This window comes from Hydractinia symbiolongicarpus, chromosome 15, assembly GCF_029227915.1.
Source record: "Hydractinia symbiolongicarpus strain clone_291-10 chromosome 15, HSymV2.1, whole genome shotgun sequence".
NCBI lineage: Eukaryota > Metazoa > Cnidaria > Hydrozoa > Anthoathecata > Hydractiniidae > Hydractinia > Hydractinia symbiolongicarpus.
The window spans coordinates 5,774,315-5,797,712 of record NC_079889.1 but is presented as its reverse complement, the minus strand read 5'-3'; the positions used below and the strand labels follow the sequence as shown (position 1 = coordinate 5,797,712).

General features: G+C 32.7%; 3 protein-coding genes across 6 annotated transcripts in view; 1 reads left to right on the top strand and 2 right to left on the bottom strand.

The window, feature by feature from the left end:
* The first annotated feature begins 191 nt into the window (after nucleotides 1-191).
* LOC130629258 (synaptojanin-1-like) overlaps nucleotides 192-23,398 on the top strand; it is a 29,264-nt gene continuing 6,057 nt past the window's right edge. Inside the window, exons 1-12 of one of the 2 annotated variants that reach the window (XM_057442396.1) lie at nucleotides 192-376; nucleotides 4,681-4,767; nucleotides 16,007-16,289; nucleotides 17,646-17,871; nucleotides 18,041-18,124; nucleotides 18,332-18,660; nucleotides 18,890-18,971; nucleotides 19,048-19,203; nucleotides 19,397-19,565; nucleotides 21,423-21,705; nucleotides 21,807-21,947; nucleotides 22,097-22,289. In XM_057442396.1, coding sequence (XP_057298379.1) covers nucleotides 253-376; nucleotides 4,681-4,767; nucleotides 16,007-16,289; nucleotides 17,646-17,871; nucleotides 18,041-18,124; nucleotides 18,332-18,660; nucleotides 18,890-18,971; nucleotides 19,048-19,203; nucleotides 19,397-19,565; nucleotides 21,423-21,705; nucleotides 21,807-21,947; nucleotides 22,097-22,289 — 2,157 coding nt within the window. In that variant the 5' untranslated portion in view covers nucleotides 192-252. The remainder of the gene's footprint in view (nucleotides 377-4,680; nucleotides 4,768-16,006; nucleotides 16,290-17,645; nucleotides 17,872-18,040; nucleotides 18,125-18,331; nucleotides 18,661-18,889; nucleotides 18,972-19,047; nucleotides 19,204-19,396; nucleotides 19,566-21,422; nucleotides 21,706-21,806; nucleotides 21,948-22,096; nucleotides 22,290-23,398) is intronic. The other variant, XM_057442397.1, reaches the window with a different exon arrangement.
* Nucleotides 5,873-6,637, bottom strand: LOC130629268 (uncharacterized). The gene is made up of 2 exons (XM_057442414.1): nucleotides 6,398-6,637; nucleotides 5,873-6,323 (listed from the first exon to the last, which is right to left on the bottom strand). The coding sequence occupies exons 1-2, from the start codon at nucleotides 6,635-6,637 to the stop codon at nucleotides 6,165-6,167; spliced, it is 399 nt and encodes a 132-aa protein (XP_057298397.1). The 3' UTR covers nucleotides 5,873-6,164.
* Nucleotides 6,414-11,821, bottom strand: LOC130629266 (uncharacterized). 3 transcript variants are annotated; one of them, XR_008981929.1, is made up of 11 exons: nucleotides 9,788-11,313; nucleotides 9,604-9,660; nucleotides 9,116-9,192; nucleotides 8,971-9,019; nucleotides 8,783-8,880; nucleotides 8,619-8,702; nucleotides 7,982-8,016; nucleotides 7,643-7,668; nucleotides 7,511-7,570; nucleotides 6,859-7,249; nucleotides 6,414-6,475 (listed from the first exon to the last, which is right to left on the bottom strand). XR_008981929.1 is itself a non-coding variant. In XM_057442409.1 (11 exons), the coding sequence occupies exons 2-11, from the start codon at nucleotides 9,921-9,923 to the stop codon at nucleotides 7,227-7,229; spliced, it is 645 nt and encodes a 214-aa protein (XP_057298392.1). In that variant the 5' UTR covers nucleotides 9,924-9,944; nucleotides 11,662-11,821; the 3' UTR covers nucleotides 6,812-7,226. The 3 variants fall into 3 exon arrangements, 2 of the variants coding, with proteins under 2 accessions (XP_057298392.1, XP_057298393.1); XM_057442409.1 differs by lacking the exon at nucleotides 6,414-6,475 and adding an exon at nucleotides 11,662-11,821 and having other exon boundaries at nucleotides 6,812-7,249; nucleotides 9,788-9,944; XM_057442410.1 differs by lacking the exons at nucleotides 6,414-6,475; nucleotides 7,643-7,668; nucleotides 7,982-8,016 and having other exon boundaries at nucleotides 6,812-7,249; nucleotides 9,788-10,945.

The following is a 23,398-nucleotide window of genomic DNA, read 5'->3' as shown; positions in this document are numbered from 1 at the left end:
AAAAGTTTTCTTGGTGATGAAAAAAACTTTTGATTTTCAACTTTTGCAAATTTTTGTCCCAACAAAGACTTTTACTGATTTTTCGCAGTCCAAATACAAAAACATTCCACAGGGTATTCTTTTGCAAAAAGGTACTATCAAATTCAATTTACAAATATGCTATATTTAGCAACATATTTTTGTCACTCTTTCTTGGTTCATTCTTACATCTTTATTTTAGTTAATAATGTATCCTTGTATTAATTAAAAAGAATGGCAATAGGCAAGCAGCTGCTGTGTTATGTTAAATGCTGCAACAACAAGAAGTCTATACTGCTTGAGCACCGTGGTTTAAAAGAAACTCTTCTTCTTGAAGATGACGTGGCAACTGCCCTACGTAAGTAGATGTCTTACAATTCTATTGATAAAAGGTGAATAAAAGAGCTATCCAACAGTGAATACAACTATACACAACTATACTACAATGTTGTAATATGTGCACTAATAATCAAAATCTTATTCATCATTATTGTAAATTAAGGTACTCTTACATGATCATATTCTCTATTCTGTATGATATATGATATTACAAGTACCTGTTATACATTGCTTTTAGATGTTTATATTTATCATTCACTTAGGCATTGCTGGGAAACATTTTCTGTCAAGTGTGCTAAAAACAATAAATCTATATAATAATATAGAGACTGTATGTGTGTGTCTGTCTGTAACAGCCAAAGTTGATATTTCCATTTTCTTTTGATGTTGCAAAAACGTTATGTCTTATTTGTTAATCTTTCTGATGTTGTTACGCTGCAATGTCAATGCATTTAGACTGACGTCAATATGTCTAATTAGATTGGTAAGGCCATTGCAATGCACTTTTAACTTTGAGGCCAAATAACTTGTCATATTTGTCATAACAGTCATTTTTCATGGCATAGGTAACTGCGTAGGTAACTAGCGAATTGGGTAAGTTTCCCAAAGTTGGGTCCCCAAATCTGTTTCGGAATGAACAGGTTAATGACGTTATCAGTTATCTCTGCAACAGCTTCTCAAAAGTACACGATCCTTTACATTTTCTTGATCAGCGTTTCAAAATTTATATGATGAATTTTTTGTACTTTGGCAAGTCCTTATATATCTACTTAGGCATTCATCAAAGGCACATAATTCTACACATTATTTAGATCAGACTTTCAGGCTCTACACAATAGAGGCAATAGGTAAACAAATTTCCGAAAAAATTTTTTTTGTGTATTGACAGTTCCTTGCAGAGCTTATCAAAATTTAAATGATTTTTCTCTTTGCCATTGTTCTCCTGCCTAAGTGGATTTTTTTGTATAATAATAATACATCTGAACAACAAGCACATATACACGACATCATATTATAGAGTTCCTTACACATTGAAATTTGTGCTACAGTATATGTCATATAAAATATGTGTGAGCAGCTGCACGGTTCATCTCCACTATGTGGCGTATTCTGTGCCTGAAACAGTGCATTTGATCTTAGCTCCATGTGCTCAACTATAAAAAGTGTGAAAACAGCAAACATAAAAGCAAACCAGGGAAGAAAACATTTGCATTTATCAACAAAAAAACTTTTGTTACTTCTCTCACAAACAGGTTGAACAAACAAAAACAAAAACTTTTGGTAGGAAACTATACAAAGAACAAGCAAAAAAATGTAATTTTGTAGTAGAGACCTCTAATTTCATAATTTTGGATTACTTTTTCAATTGTTTTCATATGTGTTTATAAACATTCTATATGTTTATATAAGATTCTTCATGTATTAAAAACGAAAAACAAAAGTGGCAAACCTGTTGGTCTACGGGAAAGTTTAGTAGTTAGCTTGTGATATTTAGAAATGATGAATATAATACAAAACTCTTGAGTTATATCTTTATTTTCCTAACACTAGGGAATGGTATTTCAATGCGATCGTATTGCCTATAAACATGATTACTCTATGCAATAATTAAGAGCAAATAGTGTTAATAATAAATTTTATCAGATTAACAAGTTTAATGAGTAAAATCATAAAATTTCCTCACACAAACTCAGTACATGAAATTACAATTATCCACAACCCCAGTTTAAAAAACAAATGTTGTGGAACTTGGGTAGTTGGGCGATTGCTTCAAAAGAGATAAGCTCTCTTCAACAGAAATAAAATGAAAAAAGGTGCAAGTTTAAACAAAGATAAATTTTAATAATGTATTCAACACTATTGACAGAAAACATGGATTTATGCAAGCATGGCTGCACTGTTTTTAATATTTTTTTCCAATTACAAAGTCTCTTACTATTGTTTTATTGGCGTTTTATTATGCATATTATAAATGTGTTTGTCAAATAAAGACTGACTAGTTAAATTTTCCTGAAGTAAATAAATCGCTCAATTTAAATAGACTTCTTCCGTTCCATGCTTTTGGCTACTCTTTAATATATCACTTGATTAAACAGTATTATCAATCGGCCAAGGGGAGTAAAAAATTTTCGGCAATGCTTTTAATTGTTTTATTCTACTTTATTGTCCAATACATGCCAACGTAAAAAAATATTTCTAAAAATTTTATGAAACAAAATAATTTAATAAGAAAGATATGAAAACAAAATCTTTATGTTATCAATGGTAAAATGGTAAAACAGCCACACCAGATTCTTCTTGTGAAAATATTTGTATTGATGGAAACAATATCATGGATTTATCAGCTTCACTTTCCACAAAGTTCACTTTACAGAACCAAACACCCTACGACCTTAAAAGGTTTAAAAAATTGAGGAATTGAGGCAGGCCGACTTCAGCAAATATTAGTACCATTTAACAAATAAAGTGTGGCCTAGTTATAGGTTATAGAGTTCACTTTGTAAACTAAAGGTCTGTGGTTAGGTCCACAGAGCGGGCATGTACCTTTACATTCATGTCATGAAATTGTCTGTATACCTAACGCATAAATTTGGAACACAGGACCCAAATTGATAACAGTTTTTTTATTTCAGTAAATGGCTATATCCTGTATAAATAATTTATCCTGAGTCCTAAATCTATTGAAAACATTACAATGCTTGTCACTTCTATACAACCAGTTCTTGAATAATTATATTGGACCTATCCATTACAGGTGAGGTCATATAAATTGACCTATGTCTGTCTGTCCGTTACCAGCTTTTCTTAGAATTGGGTAATTAGTTTTTCTTATTTTTTGAATAAAGATAGAGAACAATAGATCTTCGAATGTGACGAAGTCAGTTTCTTTTAGAAAAGATCTTGTTGGCTTGAAAATGGTGGATTTTCTCAGGATTGGATTATTAATTTATTCTGTTTTTTTTGCTCAAAAATGAGAACAATTGCCCCTTAATGTGACGAAGTCAGTCTTTTGAGAACTTTTTTTCCAGCCCAATAATAGCAAATTCATGGTCAAAATGATTTAAAACTCAAAAATTCGAAAAATTAAAAGGTTGCACTGCATGGAAAGTGGAGCAATTATACCACAACTAATAAATAATAACTCCATTGTAATCTTGTAATAAAATAAATTTATTCAGAATTCTCTGTTTACAAGCTAATCTGTTTACAATAGTTTATTAATATTTTGTTTCTTTTATTATGCACAAAAAAACCAAAAGGAAAAAGAGCTATTGTGTTATTATATTATATTTACTTGTGGGACTTGGAACTAGCTGCCCTTGCCTTCTGGTATAGTTAATTTTGAGGTCTTTTCAAACTTGCTATTCTGTGTTCTGGTAATGATCTTAGAGAGATTATCTACTTAAATTATTGCTAACATCAATACCACCTCTGGGAGTTTTTCCAGTTTAGTTTTACTGGTCTGACCCATTGTAATGTAGGTTGCAAGCAAATTCTAAGAAATATCAAGATCTGGCTTGATACAATGTTATGGTAAAAAAGAATCTTTCATTCTCAATTTTATCTTTATTTGCTGTAGTGATGTCAATTTAATTATTTTTATTCACTTAAGTCACTAGCCTGCTCTTCATCTTAACTTGAAACTTTTTAAAACCTTCCAAAGAACATGAGGTAACTAAGTATGAATAAGCCAGAATTTATAGCACCTAGAAAGTCAGCAAAAATTGTTTCTAAAAAGTCAGGAATGGCAACGAACTAAGTTAGTTCAGGGAGAGGCAGGAAAAAAAGTTGGAGGAATGTGATAATTATTAGGTGAGTGTTGCTGTGTATTTGCTATTCACTTTTTGTTTTCAGTTTATTGATAATCATTTCCTCATCTCTGTATATATGTTGGGCTTTGACAAGATTGATTCTTTCTTAAGTTGCACTATTTCTATTTCTTAAACCTAAGTCACATAAACTACAATCAGGGACAAAAAATGTGGCCAAACCATCAAAAATAGTGAAAATATCAACTGTAGCCCCCTTCCTCCCACTATCAATGTTTTGTTATGTGTCATGCACTGAATTTTGTTGAAACATTGATATAGGTATATTGATATTGATATATACAAACCCTGGAGCTCTAAACATCACTTGATCAAATAGTTTTTTCTTGTTATGACAGTGTATAATCACAAAGTCTATGCATGTGATGATGGGTTATCTTCGGTGACAATGATTAATTTAAGGATTAGTGGTTTCATTGTGTTCCAGTTTATAATGCTTGCTCACCAAACCACGGCCATCTTTAAATATATTTATACTGCATATATCTTTTAGGGGAAGACGAGTTTAATGCTGTTAGAAAATCGTATGAAAAAACTGTGGAAGCTTATGCTAGCTTGGGCGTTCTGAAATTTTATATTGGTGAGCAAAATTTAATGATAGCTTAAAACTTTTTAATGTTGTCATTTTAAGCTTAAAACTTTTTAATGTTGTCATTTTAAACCTTGTTTAACAAGTTACCTAATTCTGGTATTTTATCAGAACAAAGATTTAAAACAACCAGTAATCATGAAGAAACTGCAAGGCAACTAATAATTCTTTTTTTTTTTTAAATATGCATTTGTTATTATGATTATCTTCAATGTAAACAAGAGTCTAGATAAGTCTCATAAGTACGGAAAATTTAAAATGTTCATGGAATTTTTTAAGGGTGGCTAACGACCTCAAAATTTCTTGAATTACTTAGGATTTTATTATTATTATTATTGTTATTCCTATTATTATTATTATTATTATTATTATTATTATTATTATTATTATTATTATTATTATTATTATTATTATTATTATTATTATTATTATTATTATTATTATTATTATTATATTGGTAGGACTATCAGGACATTGGTAGGACTATGGGGACATTGGTAGGACTATCGGGACATTGGTAGGATTATTGGGACATTGGTAGGATTAAACGGCCTATTATTACTGGTAGGATTATACAGACATTATGCAAAAAATATTGCTACATTTTAAGAAATACTAATGACTTTAAAAAATAAGTTAAACATTTATTTCACATAATTTAGTCGTAGTGTACTAATATGGCTTACTTTTATAATTAGTCACGTGGTTTATTGATGACGTCTGGAAATTTTGGGTATGAAATATTAATTGGCCGTCGGAAGGAATCGAATCCCGGTCTCCTGCACAAAATGCGAAAGCTTTAACAACTAGTCTACGGCGACTGAATACGGAATATACTTTACTCGCTTTTAATATAATTGACGGCATGTAGACATTATACCCCCCCCCCTTCCCCAAAATTAACGCTGCCAAATTACTCCCAGAGACAATGATTAATCCAGTTTTGAAATGTTTAATTTTAGGTTTCTTGTATCTATATGTAATCAAATTGAACATATTGGGTTAAAGCGCATACACAACACTCTGGTCGATAAACCCATGCAAGATGTGTTGTCACAGCCTATACCAGGAGTCAAATATTAATAAAACAAAACAATTTTGATACACAAACATATCTTTCTGAAGAAGTTTCCGCAATAAGTCTCCAGAAATCAAGCTACAAAAAAAGAATTCTTTTATAAAACAAAATCTACTAAAACTATCGTCATTCAGCATTTCATTATGGCACAAACTTACAAAAAAACATTAAAAAAAGCAGTTGCATTTGTGTTAATGTGATGAAAAAGAAAAACATAAAAGTTACAATAAGCACAACTTAAAAAACACAAAAAAATGTTCTAATCGAAAAATAACTTTCTTTTGTACGCTATCCTTGTCCTGAGCCGCTTCTAATCATACTTTTTAATCAGGTTAGTGCCAGCTAATACGTCCTTGATTTGACATTTCGTCATCGTTTCGTATTCGCAGATCATTCTTTTGCACTTCTTTCGTAAGACTTTAAGTTCATCTTCGTCAAACAACTTTTTCCGTTTTCGCACTTGCCGTTTCTAAATCATATTTAGTCATAAAACTTAGTTACAAATCAGAAAATATAGTTTCTTGTGAGAAAAATTACTCTTACCTTAGTTTGCTTATAATCATCGTCATTGTGGGAGCTTCCTTTGTCACTTTCTCCGTGTAAGTTGATGGTGTCTCTTTCCTCAAAATAATATGTTTTCTTTAAAAAACAATCTACAGTATTCGTTTGTACAATGTGCTGCTCGAAAAATAATACCTCATAAACTCTTTTATCACGAAGTGGATACAATTTTCTGCAAGTATGTGCTTTCTTCAGTGACTGACAGACATAAATAAAAAACATAAATAAAAAATATAGTTAAAAAACAAAGAATGGAGTGAAAATTTTGGCTACCGCGACATGCGTGCGTGCAATATGCATTTAAACAAACATAAGCTAACTAGCTTGTATCTACATTTTGTGGGAGTTATTTAATCCATCAACAGATCAATGGCCTATTAGAAGAATTCTTTACAATTTTTACTTAGCATTGTAATGCAGATAAACAAAAAAGTAACTTATACTTTTTCGTCACAATCACTGTCAATGCCATCTTTATTGTCGTCGAATAACTTTATTTTTGTCGTCATTAACATGAAAAAGAAGATTTACTTTCCCACTATCATTAACAACAGATTGGGCAAAATCAACATCACCATCATGGCTGCCATCATTACCGTTTCGATCAGCATTGCTGTAACCATTGTAACCATCAACGTCACCATTGTTACTATCATCATCAACGTCACCATCGTTACCATCGTCATCAACGTCACCATCGTCATCAATGTCTTTATCGCTACCATCGTCATCATCGTCACCATCGTCATCAACGTCACCATCGTTACCATCGTCAACAACGTCTTTATCGCTACCATTGTCATCAACATCATTATTCACATGTAAGCCAACTTTCTGTAAAAAAAATACGTTATCATTATGTCAACTATTTTAAGGTAACTATTTTGTATTGAGTTTGTGGATATTTATATCTTACGTTGACGGCGTTTCCATAAAAAGACAAAGAGTTTCCACTAAGTTCTTACTTTTTGCTTTTTTTGCTTCAACTTTTTTAAGAAAATCCTCCTCTATACAATAAAAATGTAGATGAATAAAAAAAACCTTTAAAAGTTTAAAATCAATAAAAAAAATTATTAAAAATAAATCCATGCATACTTTGCCGCTGATAATTTCTCATGCCCTCCTTCACCATTCCAACGAACGTACTTTGGTGCTCTGTCATAAAACATAGGGAAATTAGCACTTAAATTTAAAGACAAATACTTTAATATGAAAAAGAAAAAATACCTAAATTTTCTGCGTCGTCTTTGTTTCTAGAAAGAGAATAATTATTAAATTGCTGGTTAAACAAATTAAACACACTTTTGTCAATGAGGCGGGTCAAGTATTGTTTAACGTCGTATGTTATGCGATTTATCACAAATGTCACTTTATCACAAATGAAAAATTATATTTTATGCATTTTTTGTATATTGATAGTAAGGATTTTTAAAATTTTCCCCTTTTATAGAAAATTCTAAAGAGTCATGCAAAGTACTTCATTGATCAGCCATATTCTTTTTCCAGCCACGTGCCAAACGAACAATAGCTTAACGCAAAAAGTTAGAACTGGGAAATAACACATACCTCTCCTGTAGGTATAACCCAAGAAAAACTTCAGCCTAAAAAAAATGACACGGAAACGTTACAATTGCAACCCTACTATGATATATTAATGAAAACATCAAGGGGCGGATCTAGCATTTTTAATATGTAAGTCAATCTCCTGCGAAGCAAAAATACCTAGGGGTCGTGTCCAATTAACAACAACTGGAGCAAGCTGAACTCAGGGAACAGGGGGTTAAAGAAAACAAATTGATAAAAAAAGACAAAAACATTTGTATGCAGTAAGGGTAAAATTGAAAGAAGGTATATATTTTGCCTTTACTTTTTGGATTATTTCGATCAATGTTATAAAAATGGTTGGCTTTAAAAGCCTTACTAGACATCCTCCATTAGTATATTTAGCATTTAACGATACAAAAATAGGTTAAATTTTGCAGTTAAGTTTATGTCATCGTGCAGGAAAATAGTAAAGTCTATTTTTTAATGTAACCCTATACATAGTTTGGTACATAGTTCATTCCCCACAAATTCTATTGGTGTTACACCTCAATTACAAAAGGAGACATACTTATATGCAAGGTATAAAAATTTGACTTCCCTTGATATTCTTTATATAATACATAACAGTCTTCTATTAAATTTCTAAATAAATATTCACCTTAACTCTAGACCACCTCATGGATTTCGCAAGTAATAATATCACGGCTTCTGGCAGTAATACTTTAACATAATAATCATGCATCTAGACAAAAGAACACTTTACAATCACCTAACAGATTGTATAGGCAGAGAATGTGATGTGTACATAAATATCATGGTTACCTCGCTTTCTTTACCAAAATGGTGCATAATCTGTGAAATGATTAACTCTCTTTGACCATCTGATAAAAGATCCAGCACACAAGTATCGTCCATATTTCCTAAAACAACAGTTGTACTAAGTGAATACGAGCTGTCGTCCTCCTTAATAAAAGATTAATTATAATAAGATTAACTGTATACACACTCACGCTTATGTTTGCCACCCTTCTTAAATGTATTATGCCTATGGCTGTACAGCTAAAATATAATTCATTATTCTCACTGCAACAGAAATAAAGAATTCACAAATTTTTTTATCTATATCGTGAATAACAAATGTCTAAGAAAAAGTACCTGGCCTGAAAATATTAATTTTAAAGACTTTGATTCCACAACTTCTTTGATTAACTTGGAGTTGAACTTGCTAACACCTAAGAAAACCAAATACGATAAACATTGGTGATAAGAATATGTAAATCTTGGGTGAGGTTACACATGCTTATTTTTAACAAATCTAAGCTATTCTTACGCGTTCTGAAATATACGCAATATTTAATATACAAAAAACGGACAAAATGAGCTTTCTAAAAGCCATTAACAACTTCTCTCTATTTTTAAGAAAAACATGTTTGTTATTGTAAAAGTTTTACAGTATAATGGTAAACTAAGTTATTTGTAAAAAAAGTAGTTTAAATACATGGAGGCCAAAGATGTTCTTAAAAAGTGTTCTTAGTTTTTAGGCAAATTTCAGTTTTACTTTTGCATTTATAAATATAACATGTAATTCGTTTAAATTAAAATAGTAAAAAAAAAAAATGTATGGATTGATTGATTGTACTAACCCTCAATAACAAGTTCTTCCTTGCTAATAGTACCACTAGTAATTTCATCTAAATTACCTAGTAGAAAATTAAAATATAATGAGTATGAAAAACACAGCTCCCTTTTTTGCAAGTGATTTAACCACATAAAACTTCTTTTATTTGTTTTTTACCTGGTTTTCTATAAGACAACATTATTACTTACCAGTACATTCTTTACATACAACATGGCCATCCCCAACAACTCCACCATGGCATTTAACATCAACATAATCTTTGCACAAGACGCATTGTGTTGCAGATGAATTAGCTTCATCTCCACATATTTTGCTATAAAGCATTTTTCGTTGTCTTGCTGCACACTATAAAATGTTAAAACTGTGATTTAATGTCAACCATATTCAGTCTGAAGTTTCAAGCTGCAAGCATAATCATAGTGCTAAAATTTTCCTTTCTGCTCAGTGTGGTATAAATGTACTTTAGCCTAGCCAACTTTTGTTTCTTGCTACTGTATCTTCACCTACCAGATGAAACTTTGCGTATTTAACTACCTAGCCAAAAAGTGAGAGTAGCAGACAGATTTGTGTTTCTATTAAAAAAAAATTGCCAGAAAATTTCCTCATTATATTGTTTTTTGTGCTTAGATGTAGCAGTGTCAGCTGTACTTTTCAGTGTCAATGCAACAACAGTCTAATAACCTGGTGAATGATATGTAATTGTGGCTATGTGATACACAAAATCTTTTGTGAAATACAAATTTTTTCCATAATTTTATCTATGACAATGCTCAACAAATTGTTTTTGTTTTTCTATTGTGTTATTTAAAAATGCTGGGTGACTGTTTTTTGCTGAAACAGCCTTAAAGCTGAAACCGGTGCTTTTATTTCAACCGAATTTCATTTCAATTTTGAAACTTCCACAAAAACTTATTTCGCTAAAATTAGAAACTGGTGGGCGACTCTTTTTTTGGTATGACATAGTTTACGATAGTTTGTATCGAATGTTTTTATTTCAACAGGTGGATAATTTTTTTTTTAAATAATGCGGTAGTGTATTATGCAGGGTTTCACCCCTGAGCCAGGTCGTTGGACAGGAAATATGTCCTAAAAATATATTTACAAGCTCAGTTGGTCTGAATTTTTTTTATGTGCACACTCCTTGATCACATTTTGCTGGAAAAAAATTGTAAGTATCACTTAATTATTTGGTCAAAATCTGTTATTCTCTTCAAAAAGTCTTAGCAGCCTCTCCAAAAATGCCTAAATTCTGGAACTCAGCAAGTATCAATTATCTAAAAAAATTTACATATTGAATCCATTACATTAGTCTAATACCACCCCATAACAACTTTCAAGTCAAAAATCCTTTTTGTAATCAAGTTCTTTTTTATTTCCACGAAATGGACCTGAGGTATACTTAATCTTGACCATATGATGACTACTGATCTGATGGAATATTGATCTGTCTGCTTCACCCATGTTTGAGAAAACAAATTTTGCAGAAAACTTTTAACTACTAAAAGGATGCAATTACAGTTGTGTGTACAGGGTTACATCTGGCATGAGAGCTATTGTATAAATGGTTCACCCAATCATCCACCATCCCAACTTTCTCAAACAAACAAAAAAAGATAAGTTTCTTTGAAATACTCATCATGGCATGCAATAACTTAAACTTCCACACTTTCTTAGATATGGATAGTTTTTTTCTGTTCTTTAAGGACAGCTATACTTTAAGTCTTTTCTATACTTATGAACATAGTGTACACTGTTTATGGCTACAGTATACATCCTTTGCCTTTTATTGAAGCAGAAGATGTTATAGAACTATTTGATATATATAGGGAATATTGGGATATATATCCAAGAAAAGTTTGGAAATTCAAGTGATTACACTGAACATATTGTATACTTATCATGTAGCTAGCTAGCTATGTTGGCTACCATCTTATTGCCAGGCTAATTAAAATCTTCCTGTTAACTGCCAGTTAGCTAGCTGGTTAGCATTAATCTCTGTAAAAGTGTTAAAAGTTTAGAGTCGTAGCTAGTTACACAATTTCATTACAAAAAAAGATAATACCTGTGTTGAGTGACAATTTAATTAGTTAGCTCTGCGTACTATTTCACCAGAAACTTACTTTAATTATATTGGACTAGCAATATATTTTATTTAAAAATTATATTCTTTTTAAGCGCTTAAATTATCTCAAACTCTGAGATGATTTAAAAAGCAAATGTTCTTTGTGCTGTGTCCACGCTAAAAATGAAAGTAAACATTACAACCCAAACTGGCCGTTCATGGGAAATCCCAATATATTAGCTACTATTTTGATTGCCAACGCACAGTGATTTTGTTTATAAATAGGTAGGACCGTGCAGTCATTTGCATGAACTTTTGCGTTTTTTGAAAGAAATTTTGGCAAATTAAAACCATATTTTGGTGCAATAGCGTGGTACAAACCTAATATTTTACTTTTACCTAAGCAATTTTTCTGAAAGCGCTTAGATTTGTGCAAACAACAGTAAAAATTTTGGATGTTTTTGAGGTGACATCGAATGTGATACGCGAGTAGGGTTCACTAAAGTACACTCGGCTTTCAGGTAAAACTAAAAAAAAGTTAACTTTATGTTAAGCAATGCTAATAACACTTAGCATGCAAAAACCTAATTATATCATTATACATAGAATTGCAGAAATTAGTTTGAAAAAACTTATTAACGGGAAGCTATTTTGATTTTCTTATGGTAGGATTATCTGGACCAGGTGGGTTATATAACTCAATTGGTTACCTCAACATGAAATATATTTGCGCTGTTCGATTCTTCGTATTGTAGGGAGTGTTCACACCAAAAATGGAACAATTAAATTATATAGAAAAAAAGTTATTGCTAATGTCCTGATAGTCCTATCATTTAACTATAATTATTATTATTATTATTATTATTATTATTATTATTATTATTATTATTATTATTATTATTATTATTATTATTATTATTATTATTATTATTATTATTATTATTATTATTATTATTATTATTATTATTATTTTAAAATGTACTTTATAAAAGCACTAATCAAGGCTTGTTCTGGAATTGTTATTGAATTTATAATTTTTGACAAATGATTTAGGTTAGCTGAAAATCTGCGAAACCTGTGAAAAATAAAAATTAATATTTGCGAGTTCTCCTGTTTGTTTTCTTGCTGATACAGTGCTTGCTCTTTAAAAATGTTCTTGAATCTTCTACAATTGTTTAAAAAGTTGGCCACTTTGTGGCTGCTTTATTGAGATAAAGGTTTTATGATTACTAACCGTCTTTCCCTTTGGAAGGCAAAGTAGAATAAAATTTAAGTCAGTAACTTTTTCTTTGTTGGTTCAGCTAGGGAAAAAAATGAATGTGTGAAAATCAGTGTGTTATTCCCTCTCGCTTTCCCCATCGTACATTGAACGATCAAATTGGTTTAGTTTTAGTTTGTTCGAGCGAACACGTTGTTGTAGTTTGCTCTGGTTATCTACCAATATATAAGTGTAGATATTGGCAATTTGTGTTTCGTTCTTTTAAAAAATACTAACTGAGTAATGAGATAATCAGTGTGTTATGTGTGAAAATCAGTGTGTTATTCCCTCTTGCTTTCCCCATCGTACATTGAACAATCAAATTGGTTTAGTTTAAGTTTGTTTGAGTGAACATGTTGTTGTAGTTTGCTCTGGTTATCTACCAATATATAAGTGTTGATATTGGCAATTTGTGTTTCGTTCTTTTTAAAAAACTAACTGAATAATGAGATCATCAGTTGATTTCTACCGTCATTGGAGTTTTCGGCCCCGTCCTAGCACGGACTAATCAATAACTCCTCGTGATAGTGGGCCATACCTTTGTTTAGGTATTCTCATCAGTTAGTAAGAACAATTTTCTTTTTTTAACTTACCGTTCTCATTGTCGTGTAACTGAAACAAATTCAAAGGATCGTTTTGATTCATGATGCGTAAGTATATCTTGCGTATGTATGTCTTGCTACGACAGCTACTCGAGTGAAAAGAGGTCGATTTTAAGACATGTGCAGCCATATATAGTTGAAGGGCCGTTTAAACGGGCCGTTGTCGACTGTTGTTCGTCTTTTTCAAAAAAGCGCAATGTGAGTATTAGTTGTTGCCATAGCGATATGGGTTATGATTAATTTAAGAGACCGGTTGCAACTTTGTACTCAGGTCTCTTTTATAAGTAAAACACAATTTAGGATTTTAGTCAGGCTAATTTCAGAGTTGGACACGGCTAAAGGTGTCCATGCGTTACGTTTTGTTGAAAATTTGTGTCAACAGGCTGTTCTACAGTATATTTTTTGTTTGATATTTTAAGGCACAATGGTGGTGCATAATGTTGCTATGGTAATATGAATTTTAGTTGGTTTGAAAAACAGTTTAGGTGTCAAGTGTCGTTTAGAAGTTGATTTGGGCACTATGTCTCTATGTTGTCGGATGGCTGTGGTAACAGACCGTTACTAAATGTTGTTCGATTCGACCAATTGTAAATATATATTTTTTATATCATGAGTACAATGAGTTGCTATGGTGATATGGATTTCTCTTCTTTTTGAGAGAGTTGGCATATTGTAGCTCATGTCACGACGTTGTTTTATTTTGTGTTTTAGAACTAACGGTACCTTTGTTCGTTACACTTCCTCTTAAAATGACGGAACAAGTTAGTTCCAGTATCTTTGCATTAAATGTATTGTGATGTTGTGTTTTATAACGGTGTATATCAAGTTTTCCTGTTATAATAGAGTTGGTAATGGGGAAAGAGAGTTGCTCTTATATAAAGAAAGTTACGCTTATAACAAAACAGTTTATGTCAATGATGGTATTTGTTTGTGGATTTATTGTACTTTTTTTGTGCTTCAAGGTTGGTTGTTGATGAAACCTTTAAAGTCGACATTGAAATGGAACGTTCGATATTTCCACCTTTAGGTTTTGTTGTCGAATTGCCAAGGTTGTTGCCAGGTCCAGTATTATTTATCAATGGCGGGTGTACAGGTTCTATTTTGTTGGTTGCCATTGTTGTTGAGGTTGAGGAGTTATTGATTAGTCCGTGCTAGGACGGGGCCGAAAACTCCAATGACGGTAGAAATCAACTGATGATCTCATTATTCAGTTAGTATTCAGTTCACAAATTGCCAATATCTACACTTATATATTGGTAGATAACCAGAGCAAACTACAACAACATGTTCGCTCGAACAAACTTAAACTAAACCAATTTGATTGTTCAATGTACGATGGGGAAAGCAAGAGGGAATAACACACTGATTTTCACACATGGCTAACGACCTCAAAATTTCTTGAATTACTTAGGATTTTATTATTATTATTATTGTTATTCCTATTATTATTATTATTATTATTATTATTATTATTATTATTATTATTATTATTATTATTATTATTATTATTATTATTATTATTATTATTATTATTATTATTATTATTATTATTATTATTATTATTATTATTATTATTATTATTATTATTATTATTATTATTATTTTAAAATGTACTTTATAAAAGCACTAATCAAGGCTTGTTCTGGAATTGTTATTGAATTTATAATTTTTGACAAATGATTTAGGTTAGCTGAAAATCTGCGAAACCTGTGAAAAATAAAAGTTAATATTTGCGAGTTCTCCTGTTTGTTTTCTTGCTGATACAGTGCTTGCTCTTTAAAAATGTTCTTGAATCTTCTACAATTGTTTAAAAAGTTGGCCACTTTGTGGCTGCTTTATTGAGATAAAGGTTTTATGATTACTAACCGTCTTTCCCTTTTGAAGGCAAAGTAGAATAAAATTTAAGTCAGTCACTTTTTCTTTGTTGGTTCAGCTAGGGAAAAAAATGAAATAATTGTAAAGAAAATTTGGGCTTTAGGAAAGCAGTAACACATGGGTCAAATTAATATCACTCACAGGGTTGCTACGCCTCCTCAAAACTCCTCAAATCCCCTCTAGTAAATTTTAACAATTTTTCCCTCAAATTTCCTTAATTATAATTTAACACCCCCATGTTTTTTATTTCCAGAATTATAGAATTGCTACATTCTTCACTCGTGACATCACCTTAAAAATCTCCTCAAATATTTTCAATTTATGAGAATGCCGTCGTCTTTTCAAAAAAAGTTTAGTTTGTCGTGAAAAGTCCTCAACTCTTCTCAGATTTGTGATAACCCTGACTAAAAGGAGGAATGTTTTGGGCATCTTTCTTATAACAGTTACGTAAATAGTGGATAAATCAAAATTTGTATGTGCTTTTGTTAGTTTGATTGAAGTCAGCTGCTGGAGAGACCGAAACCAGTCTTTCAGTTTGTAAATAATTTGTGATTTTAATTTCTTCTTTTTTGGAAAGCAGAATTGATACATTCTGATCGCTCTCCTCTAGGTAACAGCAATGCATTGGGTTATTTGTTTTTTATCACGGGATGTTCGTCCACTGGAAAAATCAGGGGTACAGAGATTTACCGAATTAGCAGTTGTTCCTATGTGTCACTTCAAGACGCTACGGACGTGGATATTCGCATCGGCGATGTACAGAAGCTTTTAATGTCTGGCTGTTTTTACTTTGCTGTTGATGTATCAGAAGACCATGAAAAGACGTTTGTGCTTAACATGTCGGCACAGAGGCAAAACCTCTCACAAGAAAGTCACGATCACAGATTCTTTTGGTATTATTTTAATTGTGTTATATCTTTTGTAAATCTGCTGTCTTGTATTTTATTGCTGGTTTCACACATTCGTTATGTTTTTCACTTTTGTGTTCATCAAGTGCATTAAATGTTAAATATTGTGTCGAAAATAAAACTAACAAAACATGCTCAGGCTGGTGCACAGTTACAAAAACGTGTTGTGAGGTTTTATGTGTTGTCATTCCAAAAAGTAGGTTTTAAATATCCGTCGCGTCGGACTATCGTGGGTCACTAAAAATGGTCTTACATCTTTAAAACATCTTAGTACAGAATTCAATAGAATGTAAATATATAATTATGAAAGCAGCGTTTTCTCTTCTATCAATGTAAAAGAGAAACACACAAATACATTGTTTCATGAACTGGTGTCTTTACCTACTTAATTCACGTTTACGGCTTTTCGGATAATTGGTCTCTGTTAAAAGTCATCATATATAAATCCCTTATTGGTCTCTGTTAAAAGTCATCATATAAATCCCTCTTTGATCTCTGTTAAAAGTCATCATATAAACCCCTTATTGATTTCTGCTAAAAGTCATCATATAAATCCCTCTTTGATCTCTGTTAAAAGTCATCATATAAATCCCTTATTGGTCTCTGTTAAAAGTCATCATATCAATCCCTTATTGTCTCTGTTAAAAGTCATCATATAAATCCCTCTTTGATCTCTGTTAAAAGTCATCATATATAAATCCCTTATTGGTCTCTGTTAAAAGTCATCATATAAATCCCTCTTTGATCTCTGTTAAAAGTCATCATATAAACCCCTTATTGATTTCTGCTAAAAGTCGTCATATAAATCCCTCTTTGATCTCTGTTAAAAGTCATCATATAAATCCCTTATTGGTCTCTGTTAAAAGTCATCATATAAATCCCTTATTGTCTCTGTTAAAAGTCATCATATAAATCCCTCTTTGATCTCTGTTAAAAGTCATCATATATAAATCCCTTATTGGTCTCTGTTAAAAGTCATCATATAAATCCCTCTTTGATCTCTGTTAAAAGTCATCATATAAATCCCTTATTGGTCTCTGTTAAAAGTCATCATATAAATCCCTTATTGGTCTCTGTTGAAAGTCATCATATAAATCCCTTATTGATTTCTGTTAAAAGTCATCATATAAATCCCTCTTTGATCTCTGTTAAAAGTCATCATATATAAATCCCTTATTGGTCTCTGTTAAAAGTCATCATATAAATCCCTTATTGGTCTCTGTTAAAAGTCATCATATAAATCCCTTATTGGTCTCTGTTTAAAGTCATCAAATAAATCCCTTATTGGTCTCTATTTAAAGTCATCAATTAAATCCGTCATAAATGTTTTACATCTTTCAGGAATTATGGAATGCATACTCATTTTAAACGATTTGGAATTGATTGCGAAAAACTATTTGTTCGGATCATGTGTGGAGGTGTGGAAATTCGAACAATTTACGTTGGTGCACAGCAAGCTAAAGTATGTTTGATCTCACGCTTAAGCTGTGAACGAGCTGGAACAAGGTTCAATGTGCGAGGAACTAATGACGATGGACACGTGGCAAATTTCGTAGAAACTGAGCAGGTAGCTCATTTTTGTTTATTCCTGCCTGCCTGCCTGCCTGCCTTTCTGTCTTTCTGTCTGCCTGCCTGTCTGTCTGTTTGTCTGTCTGTCTGTCTGTCTGTCTGTCTGTCTGTCTGTCTGTCTGTCTGTCTGTCTGTCTGTATAATCATAATTTGCTTTATACCTTTAGTTTGTTGTGATTGATGACAGTGTCACTTCTTTTATTCAAACACGAGGATCTGTGCCATTGTTTTGGGAGCAGCCTGGTGTCCAGGTGGGTTGTTTACGAAGGTAGAATATCAATACAGTCTCCACCAGTAATGACAAATGCGCCTTTTAGATGAAGATGTTAGGTTATTTTTTTAGATTTGCATCCTAAAAAGATGTTTAGATAGTTTCTAATGGTCGCTCTACAAGTACTAAATGAAGGTTTAATTCCATGTTTTAATGCTTTAATTTTTTCTTTTCAACTTCTACGAAGGTTGGTGTTCATAAGATAAAAATGAGTCGTGGCTTTGAAGCGTCGACACCAGCGTTTGAAAGACATATTTTAAATTTAAAGAACTTGTACGGCTATCAGTTGTTGATAAATTTGCTCGGTAGAAAGGAAGGAGAAGCCATCTTGAGCGCAGCGTACAGAGAACACTTAAAAAAATCTAGCCACAGTTTTGACACACACATGGTGGAGTTTGATTATCACAGGCACTGTGGAGGAGGGAAATATGACAACATCAAGGTTCTAATGAAGCAGGCCAAACCTTCCCTAACAAATTTTAGATTTTATTCAAATGTTAGAGGTGAAGTTAGCAGGTAAAGTTTTTATCGTGTTTATTTTTTTATTAAGACAAAGTTAACTTTTTTTCCTTGAAACGTTCTTGCCTGTCTCCAAGCTGAAAAACGTTGTAATACGACCAGTAAGTTGCAATAGAATTTTAGAAAGCTACACTTTTGCTTTATACGATTTCATTCCATCTTGAGTATTTACTTTAATTAACAGTGCTATGGATTTATTTGAATTTTCTATTGTTTATTTTTCCAGTTCACAAATTGGCACTTTTCGTACAAATTGCATTGACTGTCTCGACCGAACGAACGCTGTCCAGACTGAGATTGGTTTGCATGTAAGAAATTGTTTATTCTATTTTTGAAATTTATGCTGGTGTCCAGTTATATTTACACAATTCTTTTGCAACATAGATGCTAGCACAACAATTGAATAGCATTGGGATATCTGACAGTCAGTCGGTTTCTCGCTTCCACGAGGCACTAAAAAGCATGTGGCAGTTGAACGGTGACCATATTAGTCGCATCTACTCAGGAACTGGGGCGATGGAGTCTGGGACGAAAGGAACGGTTAGTTGTAAATACATAGTATTTTTCTGTTTTCGTGGTTTGTTTTGTTAAGTTTTCAACAAAATAGAAATTAGTTCTCAGCTTACGAACAACACTGAAGTAAGTTAATGCGAGTTGCCATCTACTTAGTACACGCCTGCACCAAATGAATAAACTTCCCACACTCGTTAGTAATGTCTTCTTATTTGTGTAGATTGCCAGTAAACTTCATGATGGAGCTGTATCTGTAAAGAGAACTATACGCAACAATTTCTTTGACGGAAGCAAACAGGAAGCAATCGACATTCTGTTGTTGGGAAATATCTTTGTTGGAAGTATTGGCGAACGTGCTCGAGCGTTGCTTGGAAGGTCGTTTTTACATTGTGAGCAGAAAAAAATTATTTGTTTTTGTTTCTTTGTTTTAATAGCAATAAACAATAAAATAAACAATTTAATAATAATAAACTCGTCAGTCATGGGGTACACATTATTATGTGAGAAACCGAATTAGAGGTCTAAATGCAGATTTTTTTAATTCTGCGTTTACCCCATTCACACCTAAAGTTAATATATGTTTTAATGTGGTTTTATAAATCCATGTTTTATATATACCCGTTCATACCACAGTAAAACCTGTTTTAATTAATCAACATGTCAAGTTTGTTTAATTCGTGTTCTAAGTGTAACCTAGCTATCAGATATATTCTTCATAAACCTTATTCATGGTTCTGACCAGAGGATATTTCTCACTCCTTTCAAAATAGCTTTAGGTCAGGATTTCTGAGCATACTGAATTTTAATTTTGATCATGGCAAATGTGTTTTGAACTTTAGGTGTGAATAGTACATTTAAAAACAGAGTTTTATTGAAAACCAATTTTGTTAGCTATTGAATTAAGTATTAGATTTTATCCTAAACATAATAAATTGTATGCTAATCTACAAACTTGTGAAAGAAGTTTGAGTGTTTAATTAAAAGTTGTGTGAAATAGAAGATAGGTAATTATATTCACTGACTGTTGAACAGAAATATGATAGGAGCTTAAGGTATAGATATATCGGCTTTGTCTACACTCATATGGCATGGGTCGACCTTAGCTGTGGTAGTAGCACTTGCTAAACACATTCGTGCCTCGTGTGCCTACGTGCTTTAATGCTTACCAACGTCTCTACGTGTCATAGTTCTTTGCGTGCCAGTGCTTTGCGTGTCATAGTTCTTTGTGTGTCATAGTTCTTTGTGTGTCATAGTTCTTTGTGTGTCATAGTTCTTTGTGTGTCAGTTATTTGCGTTTCATAGTTCTTTGCGTACCATAGTTCTTCACGTGCCATAGTGTCTTGTATGTCAAAGTACTTTGCGTGTCATAGCTCTTTGCGTGTCATAGTTCTTTGCGTGCCATAGTGCTTTGCGTGCTTTAAGTCCCCTTCTTATACGTGGCATGATTTTTGATTTTCCCTTGTGTTTTAGGTATTTGCAATGATAATAATAAAGTATAAATAAACACGATAAAATGAAAAGTAGGCACATATAAGAAAAACATTGATGTCTATTTAAGCATGTTTCATTATTACTGCTATTCAGTGAATTATTTATTCTAAAATATACCATCAGGCCCAGGTGAATATAATTATTCTGTTTAACAATAATCAAAGGGGAAGTTCAAGGCAGGTTGATCTCTAAAGACACATAAAATAAAAACACGTAGATATGAAAGCCACGTAAAGCACTAAGGCACGGAAAGCACGCGAAGCACGTAGTTTAACAGACTTCGGTGCATCGAACCATCGTCCTTATCATTACGAAGCGAATTTTCTAACGACTTGGCCACACGTAAGTTTTTTCGCAACAAAAAGCAAGACTTTCCATCAGAATGATAGGACGTACCATCAAAACGATAGCACGTTCCATCAAAACGATAGCACGTTCCATCAGAACGATAGGACGTACCATCAAAACGATAGCACGTTCCATCAGAACGATAGGACGTACCATCAGAACGATAGCACGTTCCATCAAAACGATAGCACGTTCCATCAGAACGATAGGACGTACCATCAAAACGATAGCACGTTCCATCAGAACGATAGGACGTACCATCAGAACGATAGCACGTTCCATCAAAACGATAGCACGTTCCATCAGAACGATAGGACGTACCATCAAAACGATAGCACGTTCCCTCAGAACGATAGGACGTGCCATCAGAACGATAGATATTGACTAATCAACCTTTCTTGCTGTAGCATCACCAACCATTCTTCATGATCTGTGTCTACAAAATGAGAAGTTCACCACAACTAAAGAAATTCGTATCTCCGTTGGCACGTGGAATGTGAATGGAGGAAAACACTTCCGCAGTATTGCTTATAAGCATCAATCAATGCATGATTGGTTGGTGGACTATTATAAGCTCGCCCCTGAAGGTATTGTGGACGCTGAAGAAGACTTCACCAAGCCAACTGATATATTTGCTATTGGTTTTGAAGAGCTTGTGGATCTAAACACAAGTAATATTTTGTCTACAAGGTAACTATATTGCGTAGACTAGTAAATTTCATGCACTACACGTATCAGGTACAATTCTATTTTGACAAGTTTTATAATACGACTGCTTGTTATGTATATAGTTCTGTGCAGAAAAAGGAGTGGGGTTCAAAATTGCAGCAGATAATTTCAAGAGATAATCCTTATGCATTGGTAACAGCTGAACAGCTTGTCGGGGTGTGTTTGTTCGTGTTTGCAAGAGTACAGCATGTACCATTTATCAGGTTCGTTATGAGTTCTTATTTTTAGTTGAGTATTTCGGTCAAATGACAAGATTTTGTTTCTTTTTTTTTCATTCAAATTGGAAATATTCTACTTTTTTATTCCCAATTGCTGTTATATTTTTAGACTCGATCAATTTTTCACCTTTTAGGGATGTTGCAGTAAGCGCGGTTAAGACTGGCATGAAAGGTAACGCGGGAAACAAAGGTGCTGTCGGGATACGCATGTTGCTTCATTCTACGTCATTTTGTTTTGTGTGTGGTCACTTTGCTGCTGGACAAAGTAACTTTCTAGAAAGAAACAACAATTATCATGATATCTCCAAACGAATGATATTCCCCATGGTAAGACCATACACAATTTTTTAAACACTCATATCAATATAGAAAGGGTTGCAAAGCGGGGAACAGGATCCCCTAGGTTCGCAGGCGAAAACCATTTCCGGACAGTATATTGCGGATACACATAGCTAAATTTTCTTGTGATAAACTAAAACACTTGTGTTTAATATAACATTTTATTTTCCGTTAATGAAATTGCTGATGATATGAGGATCGAACTGTATGCAATTCTTCCCTTTTTTTTAAAGATTCACTATTGTCCTTAATATAGCTACTACGTAGCTAGCTATTGATGCAAGATAATTATGTTTTTCCTAGCCCTGTCCAGGATTCGAACCCGGATCTCTCATTTGCAAGAGTGTCATAGCCATTAGACCAACAGGGCATGAATGCATACATAATTTTACATTTCTGGACGATAGTAGTTATTTAATAGTACTTTCCTAATCAGAGCAGAATTATCTCATTGTGCAGTATGTATATGACTAGAAAATGTGTCTTACAAATCCTTTTAAGCTAACTACATAGCTAATTTTATGCCCACCAAATAGCCAGTTTTATGCCAGTTAAGTAGCTAGTTTTATGCTAGTATAATATCAGTTTATGCTGCCAAAAGTAGCTAATTGTATTTGGCAATTTCATGCTAGCTAGCTAGCTAATTTGGTGGTTTTATGCCAGCTCAGTCTCTAGTTTTATGCCACATATGTTGGTAAGTATTTGCTGAGGCTGGGAAGAGGTTTATTACATGTAATGTGATATAGTGATATACTAGCTAGCTATGAATACTCTTTCTTCGTTTTCTTGAAAATTTTCTTTCGTCCGTTTTTTGCTTGGCACCATCTTTAAAAATCAAAAAACACTTCATCGCTTTGCTTATTAAAAACTGTACCAGAGACTGACTATATTACTGTGATTTTTGAGTCAAATTTTGCAATTTTGGATGTATAGTGGGACAAGGTGCGGAAATCCTATGTACTCTCCACCGTATCTACTTTTTAGTTATATTTGACTATTATAATGAGAAAGTAGACATCGCTGCGCTTAACAAAAAGTGAAGGGACAGTCACTATTACTCTGTTCAGGGGTATACAGGGGCCATGGGAGCCTGTACG